This window comes from Ornithorhynchus anatinus, chromosome X2 (assembly GCF_004115215.2).
Source record: "Ornithorhynchus anatinus isolate Pmale09 chromosome X2, mOrnAna1.pri.v4, whole genome shotgun sequence".
Classification (NCBI taxonomy): domain Eukaryota; kingdom Metazoa; phylum Chordata; class Mammalia; order Monotremata; family Ornithorhynchidae; genus Ornithorhynchus; species Ornithorhynchus anatinus.
The window spans coordinates 5595094-5614759 of NC_041750.1; the positions used below are offsets into that span (position 1 = coordinate 5595094).

At 49.3% G+C, this 19666-nt stretch overlaps 1 protein-coding gene across 2 annotated transcripts in view; it reads left to right on the plus strand.

The window, feature by feature from the left end:
- The first annotated feature begins 2750 nt into the window (after positions 1–2750).
- CANX (calnexin) overlaps positions 2751–19666 on the plus strand; it is a 33582-nt gene continuing 16666 nt past the window's right edge. Inside the window, exons 1-4 of one of the 2 annotated variants that reach the window (XM_029052488.2) lie at positions 2751–2867; positions 15943–16125; positions 18207–18280; positions 18644–18702. In XM_029052488.2, the coding sequence (XP_028908321.1) occupies positions 15946–16125; positions 18207–18280; positions 18644–18702 (313 nt within the window). In that variant the 5' untranslated portion in view covers positions 2751–2867; positions 15943–15945. The remainder of the gene's footprint in view (positions 2868–15942; positions 16126–18206; positions 18281–18643; positions 18703–19666) is intronic. The other variant, XM_029052487.2, reaches the window with a different exon arrangement.

Genomic DNA, 19666 nt, shown 5'->3' on the forward strand with positions numbered 1-19666 from the left:
CAGGGACAACCAGAAACAGATGTATTCACGGACATGGATTTCAAACCGGGCTTCAGATAGAGTGGGATAGGGACACTTGGACCCTCTAACACCTACTAGGTGAGAAGCAACATGGCCTAGTCAATCAATCAATGGTATTTATTGATGGCTTACTGTGTGCAGAGCACTTCTCACTTGGGAGAGAAGAATACATCCGAATTGGTAGATACGTTCCCTCCCTCCCTCCGGAAAGAGCTTATAGTCTACAGGGACAGGGTGGACAGACCCCCGGCCTGGGAGCCAGAAGGCCTGGGTTCTCATTCCAGCTCTGCCACATCCCTGTGTGTGACCTTGGGTAAATCACTTAACTTCTCTGGGCCTCCATTTCTTCATCTGTAAGACAGGAATTCAATAGTTGTTCTCCCTCCCCCTTAGACTGTGAGTCCTATGTGGGACACATGGAGACAAAAAGAATAGAGGAACATTAATCGTAAAATAGCAGAGGAAGAGAACCTCAGGAGAGGACAGAGGAAAATCAAAAGCACGGACAGAGAAGGAACACATCACCTACATAATCCAAGGTTTACCACCAGTACTATACAGACACTAAGCAATAGCATAAATTGATATTTTCCTCTCTTCCTCTGCACATGATCCCTATTGCTCTTCAAACCAAATCCACCAGTTCCAGCGTGGCTCAGTGGAAAGAGCACGGGCTTTGGAGTCAGGGCTCATGAGTTCGAATCCCAGCTCTGCCACTTGTCGGCTGTGTGACTGTGGGCAAGTCACTTAACTTCTCTGCGCCTCAGTTCCCTCATCTGTAAAATGGGGATGAAAACTGTGAGCCCCACGTGGGACAACCTGATTCCCCTATGTCTACCCCAGCGCTTAGAACAGTGCTCAGCACATAGTAAGCGCTTAACAAATACCAACATTATTATTATTACGTTAATTCTAATGAAAGTGTTTCTGGATTAGAAATAGCCTTCAATCGATGTTACCCAGTGCCTTTTTTGGGCAGAATACTGCGCTGAGCCCTGGGGAAGAGTACAGTAGAGTCAGCAGACACGATCCCTGCCCTCCGGGACCTTGATCCCTGCCCTCCGGGACCTTGATCCCTGCCCTCCGGGACCTTGCAGTCTACCGTGTGCAGAGCACGGCACTGAGAGCTCGAAAGAGCACCACACAAAAGAGGTGGAGACAACCCCTGACTTTCCCGGGGAAATGACAGTTAGGGTGTGTTAGAGGGGAGTAATAAAACAATTCAGGGAACACTTTCAGAAACCACCTCTATATATTTATTATTCATTCGTATTTCCATCATCGCTTTTACTGTGTTTGATAAGCACTTTGCTATGTCACCCTACTCGGCTCTGGGGTAGCTATAAGATAATCGGGTCGGACCCGGTCCCGGCCCCAGATAAGGCTCGGACCCACAACCCCCATTTTGACGGATGAGGTGACTGAGGCCCGGAGAATGAGGGCATTTAATAATAATAATAATAATAATAATAATAATAATAATAATGTTGGGATTTGATAAGCGCTTAATAAGAAGAAGAATGTTGGTATTTGTTAAGCGCTTACTATGTGCAGCGCACTGTTCTAAGCGCTGGGGAAGAGACAGGGTGATCAGGTTGTCCCCCGTGGGGCTCGCAGTCTTCGTCCCCATTTGACAGAGGAGGGCCCAGAGCAGTGAAGTGCCTTGCCCCAAGTCACCCCGCTGAGAAGTGGCAGAGCAGGGATTCGAACCCATGACCTCTGACTCCCAAGCCCGGGCTCTTTTCCACCGGGCCTCGCTGCTTCTCCTTTTTGGAGCGCTCCCTCTGGGCCGGGCCCTCTCCTAAGCGCCGGGCTGGAGGCGAGCGGGTCGGGAGGGCGCCGTCCCCCTGGCCGTGTGGGGCTCGCGGGCCCGGTGCCCCTCTGCCCTCTGCCGGCGGCGGTGGGGACGGGCCAGAGGAGCGAAGGGAGCGGCCCGAGGTGAGCGGGCAGCCCGGGCTGCCTTAGAGCGCGGGGCCCCCGCTCCCCGGCCCGGCCTCCCGCCACGAGGCCGCGCTGCTTTCAGGTGGGCCACGGGCCCCCCCGCACACACACGACGACGGGACGAGGGGTGACGACCGCCTCCCATGTGGGATTTCGTCACTCCGGGAGTGGGCAGGGCGGAGGAGCGGGCGAGCAGGACAACACCCCTCCAGGCCTGCCTGCCTGCCTGCCTGCCTGCCGGCCGTTCCGTTCCGTTCCGTTCCGCCGCGCCTGGCCTGGCCGCGCCTCGACTCGGCTCCTCGCCGTTTGGCTTCCTCCTCATCCCCTCCCCCCTCCCGCCTCCGCCCTCCCTCCCTCCTTCCCTCCCTCCCTCCCTCCCTCCCTCCTTCCCTCCCTCCCTCCCTCCCTCCCTCCCTCCCTCCTTCCCTCCTTCCCTCCCTCCCTCCTTCCCTCCTTCCCTCCCTCCCTCCTTCCCTCCTTCCCTCCCTCTCCCTCTCCCTCTCCCTCTCCGGCCCCAGCCAATCGGCAGGCACTTCCTGTCCGGCGGCTCAGCCAATCCGGACCCTCCACGAAGAGAAGGCGCCGGGGGGGTGCGGAGAGGTTTCTGGAGCGATGGCGTCGGGGCCCAATGGGAGGCTGGGGGCGGCCGTGGGGTCGGCGCGGGGCCAGTGAGCGGCGAGGGGCGGAGCGGAGCGGAGCGGAGCGGGGGGCGCCAGGGAGGGACGGGGAGGGGGGAAGAATCGCGCGGCGGCGGCGGCGCCTCCTCCTCCTCCTCCTTCTTCTCCTTCTTCTTCTTCTTCTTCTTCTTCTCCTCCTCCTCCTCCTCCTCCTCGTAGCCCTGCGGCACGTGACGGTGGGGCCCGAGCGGCTGCTGCAGTCCGGGGGCTGGGGACCGAAGCCGCCAGGTAGGGGCGGCCGGGGAGCGGGGAGCCCCGCGGGCTCGGGCCCAGAGCCGGGCCCGGTGGGGAGGCGGGCGGGCGGGCGGGCGCTGCCCTGCCCCGGGCCCGAGGGCGCCATCCCGGCCCGCTGTCGGGGTGGCGGCCTGCGGGGGGCCGCCGGGCCCCGCCGTCGCGGGCCCACGCATCCGGGCATCTCCGGGCGGCGGGAGGGCGAGAGGGAGGTGCGGGGGCCGCGGGGGCGCGCCAGGGCGGGGGCGGGAGGAGGCGGCGGGGAAGGGGCTCGTCGGGGCTGCGCCTCCCACCCCCGGGGGAACCGGCGCCTCCCACCCCCGGGGGAACCGGCGCCTCCAGCGAGCAATGGGACTTACTGAGCGCCCGCTCTGCGCAGAGCCCAGGCCCTCCCCGAGCCGTCGGGGCCCGGGAACGTGTCTCCCTCCCCCGGCGTCTAGGCCTGGGCTCTGCCCCCAGTAAGCGCCCGGGAGATGCCCCTCACTGATTAATCCAACGGCCGCCGTGCGGAGCCCCGCGCCCAGCGCTTGGGGACACCTCACTAGAGTCAGCAGACGCGACCCCTCGCCTTCGAGGGAGCTTACCGTCCAGCGGCGGAGACCGTCTTGCCCGCTCCCGGCACCCAGCCATGAGTCAGTGTTTATTGAATGTCTGCCGGGTGCGGAGCACTGTACTAAGCACTTGGGAGCGAGGGGGGGGGGGGGGCCCACTAGGGGTAGCAGACACGATGCCTGATCCCTTAAGGAGCTGACAGTCTGGCTAATGGCTAATCTAGCCCTTTTAGTTCACCTTCGGCCTCGGAGTTTTTTGAGAAAAATAACCGGGAAGTGGGTTGAAGCCCAGGCATCTCACTGCCTGACCCTGTAGCTCCCGAATTAAGTTCAAGAACCGGGGAGAATCGAAGAGGGTCAGGGGACTCTTAGACTCCCCAGGGTTAGGTGCAGGAGGGAAACTACAGAGGTTTCTAAGGAGCGGAGTGTGTTGGGGATGTCAGCTTTGACCCAGGACCCCTCAGTCGGTGGAAGAGTTGGGAGGGAGATGCCAAAACTGAAACCGGGCATATTGAGGGAGAAACTACTAGAATGGGCAGGGATGGAAAATTCAAATGCAGTGCAGTCACGCTCTTTGAAGCTTTCCAGAAACTCAGCCATCCTCAGACGGATCACGTCTTCTCGTAGTCTTGTGGATTGGAGAAATCATTTCATTTTCATGTGCTTAAAGCGTCCTTTGCAGGCTTTGGTCGCATAATGTGCGGAGGGCAGGGAAGGAGGAACCAACCGGATGGTGGGTGTTAACCGGCTAGTAGGGCTAAAGCTCTTGAATGTGAAAAGAGAGTGAGGAAATATTAACTAGTCGTTGTGCAAAGAGTACGGGAGAACAAAGGTGAACTGCACTGGTACATTAATTACCCTTTTACACCCCCCCACCTACCCCCGAATTTCAGAGGGGAGGTGACTGCCACTGTCCCCACCTTCTAGGCCTTATTAAGATCACACCTCCGAGGGGCCTTCTCTGATTAATCTCCCCCCCCCACCACACACACACACACTTTCTGTGTCATCTATGCATTTGGATCTGTGACCTTTGGGGCTTTTGGTATTCACCCCACCCTCATCCCCACAACACTTATGTACATATGCATAAATTATTGATTTAAATTAATGTCTGCCTTCCTCCTCTAGACTGTAAGCTCAGTAAGGGCAGGGAATGCATCTGCCCACGCTGTTGTATTGTCCTTTTCCCAGCTGTCGGTACAGTGCTGCACACCGTAAACCCTCAAATGCCACGGATTGATTGAGATGAGGAGTAGATGTTTGCATTTTTTAAATCCAGTGCATTTTAATCAAAGTATGGCTTGCTCTTCAGTGATTGTATAGAGGTTTTCTTGGTAATTAAATGAATTTCAGGCCTTGGGGAGGAGCAACTGTCATGTAGCACTTTGATGCACGGTGCAGTATTTAATAGCAGAGGTAAGGGGGAAAACCGTGTGGGAGTTTCCTCTCAGTTCTGTACAGCCTGATGCTGCAGATAATTGGATTTTTCAAGGCAGTGGCAAGCTCTGTATTAATTAAAATATCCTTAACTTTTTCAGAAGCCTGTGTCATGGCTCCATTTCTTAGCACCACCATTTGCTTAGGGCTTGAATGTAAAAACCTGGCCTCCCTTTTAAATCTCCCTCAGCAGTGTAATACCCTTGCAAGTGGCCCAGAAGGTAAGTATTTCTGATGGAAAAAGATCTTCGCCTTACTTCCCAAACAACTCTATAGATGAAGTATCTGCTGAATGAATAAGGATTTATTTAAAACTTTGGTCCTCTTAGCAGTTCCTATTATAATATTGTGTAGAGGCCTTTCTACTCTGGAAGTTAGGTTTGTGGGCAAAGTGGCAGTTAGGAAGTGACATATAATAATTGGAATCTGTGCACTCTTATGTGACAAATTTATGAGATCCACATAACTGCATTCTTGGAAAAGAAAAGAGCCAGTGTCATGAACTCCAAAGGGTGCTTTTTTTTGCCCCCCCCCCCCCCCCCCATAAATATGCTCCAGGTGTTGAGGCTGTAACTTGGCCTGGATTAAACTACAATGTCTTGGGACTTCCCCAGAATATACATTTGATAGTTGAGGCCCATCTTAAATGAGTTGGGTTTGGGGAACAGTGTGAGGGTAGGTCAGACAGACACACTTTCCAACTTCTTATCTTAAACTAGGGAAACTATTACCCATACTAGCAGTAGTATTTACCGAATGCTCACTATGGGAGAAGCACTTAAGTTGATCCAAAATAATCAGATCTGACAGAGTCCCTGTCCTGCACGTCATTCTTGGTCTGAGGGAGATCAGTTTTGATCCTCATTTCGCAGATGAGGAAACTGTGCCCAGAACCCAGCAAGGCAGTAGCTGCACTGGGACTAGAACGTTGACTCCCAGGACCGTGCGCTTTCTACTAGGCCATGGGTTAGTTGGAGAACATTTAAAAAAAAATAGTTGCTTTATGGTTCTGAAAATTGTACTGCTTTATCTTTTATAAATGCATTGTTTGAATGGCGATATATGCCGTTCAGGAAATCATCTTTTTTTGCTTCCTTTAGTGTGGTCGTTGTCATCTAGCCTAATTGTGTGTCGCCCTCCGTTATGTTAAGTTGCTTCTCTTGCGTTTTGTGAGTGCATACAGTGTTTCAGGATGCCTAATCAGTGTTGAATTCCAGAGGAGCAGCCGGTAGAAATCGCTTAGGTCTCAAATGTTTTTAAGCCTGGCCTTTTGGTCCTGGAAAACAACCTAGGCATTTTCACATGGTCAGATCAAACTGGAAAAGGTACAGTGGTCATTAAGGAGCAGCAAAGTTAGATGGTAAAGTTCCACAGTCACCAGCATTGAGTAAAGACAGGACAGTGCTATAAACACAGTATTTAACTGGGCTGAGAGTCGATTTGAAGGCCAAATGTTGATTGAAGAGGTCAAATATAGATCAAACGATCAGTGGTATCTTGTGCACTTACTATGTGTGGAACGCTACACAAAGCGCTTGGGAGCACAAGAGAGTTGGAAGCCATGATCCCTGCCCTCAGTGAGCTTACAGTCTAGAGAAAGAGGCAGACATTAAAAAAGATTCTAGGTAGGGGAAATGGCAGAGTGCCATGGGGATGGGATGGTGTTAGTATCAAAGTGCTTAGGTGTTACAAATGATACTAATGATAATAATGATATTTGTTAACCCTTACTGTGTGCCAGGCACTGTACTAAGTGCTGGGATTGATACAAGCAAATCAGGTTGGACACAGTCCCTGACCCCCATGGGGCTCACGGTCTTAATCCCCATTTGACAGATGAGGTAACTGAAACCCAGAGAAATGAAGTGACTTGTCCAAGGTCACTCAGCAGACAAGTGGTAGAGCTGGGGATTAGAAGCCAGGCCCTTTTGATTCCCAGGCCCGTGCTCCATCCACTAGGCCATGCTGTCATAACCTGGGCATAATTTGTTTTTTTCACTTACCTGCCTGTGCCCACAGAGCAATTCAAGGTTGTCGGATTTATGACAGTTCCTAGAGTGGGCTTCTTGGGGAGTACAGGGTGGTTATTTTCTGATCACTGACATTTATCCTGTCCCTGAATTCCTCTTTGATTGACCTCCCCTCTCTTCTCAACTGTTGTTCCTCCTGTCACAGCTCTTATTGCCGATTCCCCCAGGGTGTGGTGCAAAGCCCCGTCTCATCAGGGTTTTTTTTAATCCCTTTTTGATTTTGGTGCTCATTAGGTGACTCTCTGTTTGATTGTAGCCGAGTCTCTGGCTTAGTTGACAGTAGCGAGAACCAGAGGGGAAGTTACAATTGATAGGACATTGAAAGATGCACTGGGAAGGGATCAGTGCCATTCTGGGGAGCTTGCACAAATGGCTTTTCAGCTAGGGCAGTGTTTTTTATAGAAAACCTGGATGAAACCAGATATGGTTACCAGAGGCGTTCATGTTCAGGAGGGAGAGTGAGCTCCAGAGAAACAGAAATGGCCAAGTCACTAGAAGAAATTCCGAGGGGTGCTACAGGCTTCCTTTTGAAAATGCTCAGGTTATAGAGGTTAAAATGGGAGTCATTCTTGCTCGGTCCTGGCACGTTATTTGTGTGTGTGTGTGTGTGTGTGATTTCTTTTTTTCGAGCTGTTACGTGGTGGGGGTCTAAGTTCTCTCCAATTAGAAATACTGCAGAAAGCAATCCAACTCTGATAGTTTTGATCACCTAACAAGGTTGTTTTGGGTTTTTTTTGTCTATCTCAAATTTCTAATTCAGTTCACTTCAGAAATCACACTTGTTCAAAAGGAGTGCTTTTGCTGGGAAGACAGTTTTAAACTGGCTGCTTGATGACATAAAACCAGCTATGAAATGTTTTTCCTTTTGTGAGTTCCACTGGAGTGGGGTGGTGTGGCTGGGAACGGGGAAAACATTTGAGACACTTGTGTACGCGCCCCATCTCCCTCCGTTTAACTTGAGCGGTCTTTTTCTCACCCTTAGTCAGTCAGTGGTATTTATTGAGCTCTTCCTGTGTGCAGTACTTATTTAGGTCCAGGTTTGTTATCCTGCAATCTGGGAATTGCAGATTAATAGCAGGTGTGGTAGGAGCCATTCCACGGGTGACAAGCCATAATTTGGAGCCCACCAGGTGGAATAGCATGTATTGAGCACCCACCTGGTGCAGTGCACTGTACTAGGTGCTTGGGACCTACAAAATAACGGGACATGCTCCCTGCCCATAAGAGGCTTGTACTCTAACTCCGCATTGAACTAAAACTGAGACTTGTCGTCAGTCAAGAGGGAGGTGGAAAGCTATAGGCAGGCCAGGTGCTGGGTGTACCCTCTTAGTCTCGGGGTGTACTTTTCTAGCAAGAAGCCCACACTGCTCTTGGACCAGGACCTACCAGGGGCTGACGCTTTCAAGGTTCCTGAGTCCTTCCCTATAGTTAATTGAGGATCTCATATCGCTCAAGGCAAAGGGCTGGCTGACTATGGCAGGTTCTTCCCCCTGGTGATTGTCCCATTCTCTCCCCCACCTCCCACCCCCACCCCACATATATATACACACCCCTCCATGAATCGGGTGGTCACTGTCCTAGTCTTCAGGTAGCCCGGCAATGGACGACTTCTGTCCAGTATCTTTGTGTCATGCTTGTAGCCTCAAATCAAGCCTGGTGACCTGGCGGCAGCCACCTGCTTACTGAGGAGCGTAGCTTAGTGAATAAAGCACGGGCCTGGAAGTCAGAAGGACCTGGGTTCTAATCCTGACTCTGCCACTTGTCCACCATGTGACCTTGAACAAGTCAATTCACTTTTCTCTGCTTCAGTTCCCTCATCTGCAAAATGGGGATGAACACTGTAGACCCCATGTGGGACAGAGACTGTGTCCAACCTGATTAGCTTGTATTTACCCCAGTGCTTAGTACAGTGCCTGGCACATAGTAAGCACTTAACAAATACCATAGGATGGTGGTGGTGGGAATGGGACTACAGTGGCTGTGGAGCTCCGGGTGTCGTGGACAAGCTCTGTCCTGTGGGTTTCCATTAAAGAGTCCCTGGGATGTCCCCTCATAACCCACCTGTCATGTTTGTCACCTCCAGGTCTGCCAAGGCATGTATGGCGCCCACATGTGCCCGGCCTGGAGGCCACCCTCAATCTCTATGTTCTTCTCATCTAAGGAGTGACTTCCCCACACATTAAGGGTAGGACACTAATAGGAAGCTAGTTTCTAAATCCAGTGCCTCCAATGCCCCTCAAATTGGTTGGCAGGTCAGGGGAGGATGTTGTATTTTACTCTTCCAAGCGCTTAGTACAGTGCTCTGCACACAGTAAGTGCTCAATAAATATGATCGAATGAATGAATGAGTATCCTAACTAGTGAATCTTCCTTAGGGCAAGGCCCTTCCTTCAAGGGCATTATGGGAAAACCGGCTGCCCTCTGACCCTTAAACACAAGTTGACCTTTCTGTTCACAATTGGTGGATCTTGCCTCTGTTAGCAGTCTCTGATGCCTATCACAAAGCAAGCTGTCCTCTCTGAGAAATCAAATGAACAATCATTTTCCCCAGTCAGGAAAAGTTTGCAGTGACCTTAATTGGAAGCCACATTGTGCAGCCTAGCAATTTGCCCTGCTTCTTCGCTCTGCCTAATGGTTTATTTGCTTTTTGAATCTGGGCAGTGAACTTATCATCACCAATGGTATTTATTGAGCATTTACTGTGTACAGGCCACTGTAGGAAAAGAGAGTACAGTATCACAGAAAAGAGTAGCACTGGTGATCCAGCACTTGCTAAGCGCTGAGTGGGTGCAACGAACAGTGCCAAGTGTTTGGGAAAGCGCAGCCCAAGGAAAATGATGCATTCTCTGCTCCCAGGGAACTTAGACTCAAAATGGGAGAGGCAAATTTAAAAGTATTTTTGGCTAGTGAAATCAAAATAATTGAAGGTACAATTGAATAAACATGTCAAAGATTGGGGGGTGAGGAGGGGGTGAGGGTTCAAAAATGTTAGCAATGGCACCAGGAGTCTTCTAGATTGTTGTGGTAATAGTGTTTGTTTTTGTAAGATGCACTGCACCTAAAGGGCAGAGATAGGGTCTCCTAATTCTGTTGCATTCTCCCAAGTGCTTTAGTACAGCGCTCTGCATACAGACCATGAGCTTCTGGGGAGTAGAGATTGTGCCTACCAACTCCATCATACTCTCCTAAGCAGTTAGAATAGTGCTTTGCCTACAATGGAGTTTGCGGGCATGATTCTTACACTCTGCCATTCAATCCTATTTACTGAGCACTTACTATGTGCAGAGCACTGTACTAAGTGCTTGGGAGAGTATAATATAATAGACATATTCCCTGCCCACAAGGAGCTTACAGACCAGAGGGGGAGACAGACAAGAATAGAAATAAATTGCAGGTATGTACTTAAGTGCTGTGGGGATGAATAAAGTAAGCATGGTAGGGTGACAGAGAAGAGGAAAGAAGGGCTTAGGGAAAACCTCTTGGAGGAGATGTGCCTTTGATAAGGCTCTGAAGGCCGGAAGAGTCATTATCTTTGTACAGTCCTTTGAGAGCAGGAATCGTGCCTTCAAACCCTACTCTCCCAAGGGTGTAGTTTAATGCTGTGCACATAGTAGACTATAATCTCCAGGGGGTTAGGGATCATGTCTACTAACTATTGCAGTCTCTCCAGAGCTGAGTGCAGCGCAGTAGCATGCTCAGCTCCAGAACGGGCTGGGCCTCCCACAGTCCCAGATGGAGGAGCTCCTGGCTTCTGGTGGACCCTGAAGCTTGTTGGAATCAGGGGGATTTTAAGGAAAATTGTGGGCTAGAATGAAAAACTTACTCCTTGGGTCTTTGTGTGTGAGGCTGAACTGGGGAGAAATCAACTACTCCCCTCCCTCTCTGCTGCTTAAATGCCGTACCTATTTTAAGTGACTTTAAATGTCTTGCCATGGGTGGGGCTGCTTCCCCTGCCTTGGTAAAACATTGGATGCCAAAGGGTGGCGAGCATAGAAAAAATGGAAATCATTGAATCCACTCCAGGTCATGCAGTTTACAGTTCTTCGGAGGCAAAGGGGGCTAATGCTAACTAAGCTTTTTATTTTCCTATAAGGGCACTTTTTCTTCTCTCTAGGAAAAATTCTATATATAATAGTATTTCCACCCCCCCGCCTTTTTTTTTAAGATTGTACTTGGGACATGGATACCAGTTATCCCGATGCTTGGGAAGCTGGCTGAACCCTGTTCGCAAGGAACTTGCAACCTATTTTTGAGTAAACCTAGGGATTTGGAGTATAATAAGTATAGTATTCTGTAATTTATTTATGTTAGTTTGTTTCCTCTAGACTGTAAGCTCATTGTAGTCAGGGAATGTGTCTCAGGAATGTGTCTGTTTATTGTTATATCGTACTCTCCTAGGCACTTAGTGCAGTGCTCTGCACAAAGTAAACACTCAATAAATGTGACGGAATGAATGAATATTAAGTGCTGACTATGGGCTAAATGCTGGGGTAGATAGAAGACAATTGGATCAGACACAATCCCTGGCCCACAAGGGGCTGACAGTTTGAAGCAGGAAGAGAAGCTATTTCATCTCTATTTTTCAGGCGATGAAATGGAGTGCCTTACCCAAGGTTGCGCCACATGCACATAGAGCAGGCAGTAGTACCAATAGCTCCTGTCAATCAATTGCTGGTATTTATTGAGTGCTTACTCTTGTGCAGAGCACTGTACTAAATGCCTGGGACAGTCCAGTACAGTAGTCACGATCTCTGCCCTCAGGAACTTGCAATCTTGTGCATATGTGGGGTGGGGGGGAGGGGGAATTTCCAGTTTGATGCTTTTTCCACTAGGCCAGATCTCCCTATGCACGTGTTCTATCCTGGCTCATCTACTTCATCAGTCTCCTCACCCATCTCCCTGCCTCCAGTCTTTCTCCTCTTTCCAGGCTCTGCTCCCCAGATTATTTTTCAAAAACCTCATCTCCCCGCACCCCACAAAGTCCTCCGTTGGGCATTAATTTCGGCATCGAGCAGATACTATCCCCCATTGGCTTTACTGCTACTTATCCAGGCCATTTTCTTTTCCCACAGCACCTCAGCTTGCCCTCTTCATTCCTCTCCAGCCAACAAGCAAACCTACTCACAGGTTCCCACCCTCTTCTCAACTCCCTTCCTATCAGACAGGCGCCAGCTCTCTATCTTCAGAGACCTTCTGAAGTTAAACTTCCTCCAGGGAGCCCTCCCCAATTAATTGCTAATCTCCCCCATTTTATAGTCCCCCAACTATAGCTTACACTTTGCTTCCACCTAAGCAGTAAAGAGCCCTCACCGATTCAGCCTTCCTCAGCATTTAAGAACATACCTTTTTTGCTGCTATTCCTTCAATCTCTAATTTTTTTTAGTGTTTGATTCCCTTGCTAGAGTGTAAGCTTCCTGGGGACAGGGAATGTCTACTAATTCAGGTAATTTCTCAGAAGCATTTAACTGCAGTATTCCACATACAGATGCTCAAATACTACTGATCTTTTTTTTTTATTTTTGTAGGGATTTTTTAGCTCACTTTAGGGATTTTTTAGCTCACTTGGGAGACTTTTGTAATGGTAGGTGTTGGTTGCTTTGCTGATCCAAGCAGGATAGGTGGTAAACAGTTTTCTAAAAAACCCCTAAAAGTCCAAATTTAATACTGTAAATTATCCCTGGCTATACCAGCAAAGCAGGGAGTCTAATAGTTCAGTCCAGTTTTTAGGAGGGGAAAAAAGCCCCAACCCCAACATCATATGCTCTTTACTTGAATGATCTAAATAACAGCGAAGTCTCCACTGGCAAAGAATTGAAGCAAAATTAGGGCGCATTGGAAAAGATGAGGGAAATGAGTCAATTGTTGAGGGCTTATTGTGTACAGAGCACTGTACTAAGCAGTTGGGAGAGTCCAATACAACAGAGTTTATTGACACATTCCCTGCCCACAAGGAGCTTACAGTCTAGAGGGAGACAGCCATTAGATAAATTATGGATGAGTATATAAGTGCTGTGGGGCAGTGGGTGGTGTGAATAAAGAGTGCAAATCCAAGTGAATAAGGGGCAGCAAGTAGTTCGATGTGCATGAGAGAGCCTGAAACAAGAGCAACCAGTTTGACAACATTCGGGTTTCTGTTTGACTCTAACCATTAGCGAGCTTCTGTCTGTGTGGACTAGTATCAGGAGAAGGGATTTTTTTTTTTTCTGGATGTCCCAGCATTTGGTTCGCTAGGGAAATCTTACCATGGTTTCAGGCTTGCTGATCCCAGCCCAGCCAGGGAACCGAAGCAGGTTTGCGGGTTATGCTGTCCAGTGCCATCTTCCCTGACTAAATAGGTCCCCGGAAGAAGGGCAAGGGGCCCAGGAGTGGGTGGGTCTGGCCCCAGGGTCCCCTCTAGCCCGCTAGAAGTCTCTGTTAACAGTTTACTGGCTGGAAACTTGGAGTTCCATGCCATAACCTGTCAGTGTTATTTATTGAGTGCTTACTGTGTGCAGGGCACTGGTCTAAGCGCTTGGGAGAATACAACACAACAGCCCTGTAAGGATCCTCCCCCTCTCCCCGCCCCCGATCTCCAAATGCAATTCTTTTTTTCTTCATTTCTGTTGTCCTGTAGACCGTAAACTTGTGGGCAGGGAACAGGTCTGCTTACTCTGGTGTTTCAGCCTCCCTCAAGTGCTCTGTACATAGTAAGCACTCAACAAATACTATTAGTTGACCCCACCTCTAGCTGACTCTGGAGGGACCAGCTGATAAGGGCTTTTTGAAAGACTCCCTTTCCCGCCAAGTGTCTATGTTAAACTAAACGGTCTCTTACCCTTTTGGGTACAGTATTGACATTCTGTTGTCTTGGTGGGTTTTTATTTGTTCGTTAAGGTAATTGTTGAAAGAGGCATTTGTCCCCCAAGCTTTGGAAACAAGGGAGAAACTGAGGGGAGAGGCCCTAAAGTTAAATGAATCCAAGTTCAATTTTTGTCTAAAGAAGCAGTCCATTCACAGCTCCTAAATAAAATGCTTCTGAAAGAAGCAGCTTAACATTCCTCATACAAGAAGCCCCTCTGGCAGGGGCAGGCTTGACTGCTTTAGCTGGCGAGAAACTGATCAGCGCAGTAGCCGAAAGAGGAAATTTGCTGACAGGCTGGTTACTCTAGCTCTCTGGACTGCAGAGAGGGTGATGGTAAATGTACGTTCATGCTTGTGCATATGTGCACATGAGTGGTGTATTTCTTTTCTTTTTCTATTTCTTTTCCTTTTTTTTTTGAGAACTTCAGATCTTCTTGATATCAGGACCCAAAGTCATTTTGTATTAGTGGGCTTGTGAGATTCTACGGCCCACTCTCATCCTCCTCCCCCTGCCCCCCAACACCCCGTTTAGCTGGAAGAGATTCCAGTTGGCTGGAGGGGCTAGTTTATGGAAACAGTTTTCCCTTTTTTTAGCCTCTTGGGCTGTGTGCTGAGTTTGCATGGCACACAGCCATTTGCTGCCAGAGGGAGTTTGGTCTGGATTGGGTTTTGCCTGCTGTGTATTTAGATTGTAATGCTTGAGGCCTTCAATTATGTTAGAAAATTGATGGATTGTGTGTTGCCATGGAGGTAAAAGCAGAAGGGGTCTAATGTGTTGTTTCTAATTAGAACTTTCTGTTGTATCTTTAGGGTGGGTTGAATAAAATTTGTCTTGAGCCTTTGAGGCCTCTTTCTTGAAGGCCAGTGATGTATGTGCTATAAATTGTAAAGCGAGTGGGAAGAGTTTGTACACTGGCTATGTTGAGAGCTTTTTTTGTGATGCTAGGTTTATAAGGTCACTTGGTTTTTTTGGCCTTTTTAGATTTTTTTCTTTAAAGGGTAACCCAATTTGGTTAACTGCTTGAGAAATAGCTTACATATACATTCAGTTCTGATTCTGTACCCAACCTCTCCTCTTGTCTCATACCCTGAACCCTGCCCTCTCTGCTGATTTCTCTTGCCCACAATGATCTCCCACCTACTCTGTTGACAAAATTAAGACCACCCAGCCAGAATTCCTAATCAGGCAGCCCCCTTTCACTTTCTCCTCCTTCTTGGCCATCTCTCAAGAGGAGATTCCCACCTACTTTTGAAATCTGCCCTCTCCAACCCTTCTGACGTCCTCAAAACACTTGCCCCCTCTCTCCTTCCCTCCCTGGCCACTATCTTCAACCCCTCCCTCTCTGATAGCTTTGACTCCTGTGCCTCCACACATGCTCACCTTCCCTCACCCTACAAAAATCTCTGAAACCCATCGCACCATCCGGCTATCTTCCCATGTCCCTCCCCTTCCTGTCTAAACTCCAGAAATGTGGCATAAACACCCCACTGCATCCATTTCCTTTCTTTCATCCACCTTCTTGACACTCTACAACTTTGTTTCCTGCACTGTCACTCCACCGAAACCCCTGTGATTCCACATAATCTAGTGGTCCTTTTGCTGTCCCAATCTTCCTCCACCTCTCAATGAGCATTTCTACTAATTCATTTGGTCTGCTCCGTAGTGCTTAGTACAGTGCCCTGCACTCATTAGGCACTCAGTAAGTGCTTTCGATTACTAAAATGCTGTGTTTTTTTTCCTTACTGTGGGTTTTGCTAGAATATAGCCCCCAGGTTATAGAATTTCTGAAAAGACCACGTGTAGCTGATGAATCTAAATTGAACAGGTGTTAACTATGTGGGTGCGCACATATGCATGCATCACTGAACCGAAACTAGCTCTTAGGCTAGCTTAGAGCAAATGGTAGTTGGGTTTTATTTTCCCCTGCGTCGCAGATATGACTTGAGGGTCTCCAAATTTTCATCTGCTTACCTGCCCCTGCCATGAAGACTTTCTATTGAGGGCCCCAACTTCAGGTAGTAAAAATCACATTTTAGTTGAAGGGATTGATTGTACCAGATGATCTTGATGCTGCCATTGTAGAACTTTGTCTTGTAAATGTAACTTTATGCCCATTCTAAAGTCCCGGGTTTTTGTTTCCTTTAGTTTGGTGCTTTAGAATTTCGCTTCTCACCCCTCCTGCTCTTTATTTTTTTCTTCCTCCCGGAAAGACCATGAAGGTGAAGTGGCTGCTCTGTGTGACGTTGCTGGTGCTTGGGGCGACTCTGACTCGGACCCACGACGGGGACGAAGACCATGATGATGATGTAATCGATGTGGAGGATGACCTGGATGGCAGTGACGAAGGAGAAGACACCAAGCCTGAGGCCAGCTCACCTCCTCCGTCCCCAAAGGTCTGAACTCCCATCTTGAAATTCTACCCTCCTATGTATTTTGCCATTTGACGATAACAAAGAAGTCTCATCTTCCCCCATTTTAAAAAAAGCACCTAATGGAACAGGTCAACTGCGTTATTTTTAAGATCACTGGTACAGCTTAAGAGACTTCTTAGTTGGGACACTCGATTGAAAAAGTGGTTTCTTTAGAAGGGCATCTTCAAGCAAGTGCTGAGCCGGTCCTTGTGAGCTGGAGACTATTTCTCTCCCTTGGGTGTGGCCCTGGCCAGCGGGGCCACCTTTTTATCTTAGGCGCCACGGCCGGGAGGTGGAGGGGTGCGGCGGGGGCGGATAGAGAAGGAGAAAGGGCGGTTCTGCTGCTCGCCAGCTACACTGGAGCCAGAGTCACTGCAGGCCGCATAGCGGGAGTGCAGGGGAATGGTGTGGAGACTGGCGCCATCCGGATCCAGAGCCCCGAGTCCTGCCACTGTCCTGTCCCTGGCAGATCGTCTGACCCACTGGGCCTTGGTGGGAGGGTGGCTCGGCCTTAGGGTCTCTGAAGTGGGGGTGAGTGGCTGCTCTCACCCCTAGAGCCTGGTGAGGAACAGGAAGGCAAAGGCAGCCTGCTGGCAGAAGGTGACAGGGGAAGCTGCTAACTCCAACTCCAGCAGTCCCCCAACTAGTCCCCAAAAGGGCAGGAAGGCTTTAGCATTGTCCCCACCGGGGCCAGCACAGCCCTTTGCCAGGGGCGGGGGGCGGGTCGCAGTGATGATCCCCACAGTTCCTGGGGATGTGGTGCCCATGGTTAGACCGTGGGCACTAGCAAGGCTCCAGGAAAGGCCCAGGCCCAGAAGGGACCTGACTCCTACATGAGGACTAGAGAGGGTTGGTGAGACCCTCTGCAACCCAGGATCTCCTGCAGTCTCTGAAGCCTGTCATTCATTCAGTCAGTCAGTTGTATTTATTGAGCACTCACTGTCTGCAGAGTTCTGTACTAAGTGCTTGGGAAGTACAGTTCAGCAACAAAGAGGCAATCCTTGCCCACAACAGGCTCACAGTCTTGAAAGTGGGGAGACAGACATCAAAACAAATAAATAGGTATCAGTAGCATCATTATAAATAAATAGAATTATAGATATATACTATTAATAAAAAATAATAAATAGTAATAATAAAAATAAATAGAATTGTAATTATAAATATATACATATATACACAAGTGCTGTGGGGCGGGGAGGGGGGAAGAGCAAAGGGAGCAAGTTGGGACGATGGGGAGGAGAGGGGGAGCAGAGGAAAAGGGGGGCTTAGTCTGGGCCTGAAGACCGCCTAAAAATGGTACCTGTTGAGTACTTAGTACTGTTTTCTGCACATAGTAAGCGCTCAGTAAATACCATTGATTGATCATTCGGTTGAGGGAATGCCTGGATTATCCTCTGAAAAGCAGGGCAGGTGGAAGGCACTGCAGCAATGACAAAACCAAGTGTGTTCCCATTGGAGGGCTCTGGGACGGCACAACTAAAGGAGAGTGCTTGTTTCTAAAATTATGTGGCCGGGAAGGGCTCGGCCAACGGGGACCCAGTTCAACATTCCAACAGAAATACCCCTGTCCGATGGTCACCTGCCACCGCCTCCAAATACCAGGGTTTGGGCTCCGTCCTGTTGGTTGGATATTTTGTCTGTCCTGCGTGGAGACGTGTGTCCCCAGGGACTCCTGGAGAAGGGAAATGAAAGTTTTTGAGTTGGCCTGGAGGGGATGAAGAGGGAAATTACTAAAAGCTTACCTGCATAGAAGATCCCAAGCTTGGTAGAACTTGAGGCCGTGTAACCTAGTGGGAAGAGCACAGGTCTGAAAGTTGGAAGACCTGGGTTCTGATTCCTGCTCCACTACTTGTCGGCCGCATGACCGTGGGCAAGGGATTTAACTTCTGGGCCTCAGTTCCCTCATCTGTAAAATGGGGATTGAATCCCTCTCCCCCATCTCCTTTAAACTGGGAGCGCCATCTGGAACAGGAACCGTGTCCAACTGATTAACTTTTACCTACCCCACTGCTTAACAAATACCACTACTGCTATTATTAACGGCTTTCTTTAACTCCTAGGTTACCTACAAAGCTCCAGTTCCAACAGGGGAGGTTTTCTTTGCCGATGCCTTCGACAAGGGAACTTTGGCAGGGTAAGCATTACAGGGAAAGTAGTAGACCTGCTCTAGACCTCCTCTTTCATGTGTTATTTCTGAAGCCGTGGTTAATTTCGTGTTCCTTTGGGTGAGTGTGACCTTTGACAGTGGTAGTGCCATTGATAACTTATCCAGGAAGACTGTTTTATCCCCTCCTGTTCCTGTTCTGCCTAGATTTCGGTGTTGGAGGGAGCCTGCCAGAAAGTTCTACAAAAGCTATGAAAAGTTGTCGAGACAAATAAGGGATCTGAATATCTGCTGACCCTCCTTTTTACCAGCACTGTGATCGTTACCCTGTAACGTGTACTCTTCCCTTTGTTCGTAGCTGGCCGTTCATTTTTCTGTCTGCCTTTGTCACAGATGGGTCCTCTCCAAAGCTAAGAAAGATGATACCGACGATGAGATCGCCAAATATGACGGTGAGATTTAGATTTAGACTGAGAGGCTTTACTCATGGCCTTGCCTTTTGTGGTAATTTTTCAGGATTGAGCCGGGGATGGTGGAGTGCTTATGGGAGTGCTCCTTGGGGTGGGTCTTTGCAAAAAATCAAAACTCCACACCACCCTCAAGACTTCTCGTGGACAGGACGGTAGACATTGCAGGGCCAGCGAGCGTACCTCTTTGAACCATCGTGTCCCACTGTAATCTTTCATTCATTCATTCAATAGTATTTATTGAGCGCTTACTATGTGCAGAGCACTGTACTAAGCGCTTGGGATGAACAAGTCGGCAACAGATAGAGACAGTCCCTGCCGTTTGACGGGCTTACAGTCTAATCGGGGGAGATGGACAGACAAGAACAATGGCACTAAACAGCGTCAAGGGGAAGAACATCTCGTAAAAACAATGGCAACTAAATAGAATCAAGGCGATGTACAATTCATTAACAAAATAAATAGGGTAACGAAAATATATACAGTTGAGCGGACAAGTACAGTGCTGTGGGGATGGGAAGGGAGAGGTGGAGGAGCAGAGGGAAAAGGGGAAAATGAGGCTTTAGCTGCGGAGAGGTAAAGGGGGGATGGCAGAGGGAGTAGAGGGGGAAGAGGAGCTCAGTCTGGGAAGGCCTCTTGGAGGAGGTGATTTTTAAGTAAGGTTTTGAAGAGGGAAAGAGAATCAGTTTGGCGGAGGTGAGGAAGGAGGGCGTTCCAGGACCGCGGGAGGACGTGACCCAGGGGTCGACGGCGGGATAGGCGAGACCGAGGGACGGTGAGGAGGTGGGCGGCGGAGGAGCGGAGCGTGCGGGGTGGGCGGTAGAAAGAGAGAAGGGAGGAGAGGTAGGAAGGGGCAAGGTGATGGAGAGCCTTGAAGCCTAGAGTGAGGAGTTTTTGTTTGGAGCGGAGGTCGATAGGCAACCACTGGAGTTGTTTAAGAAGGGGAGTG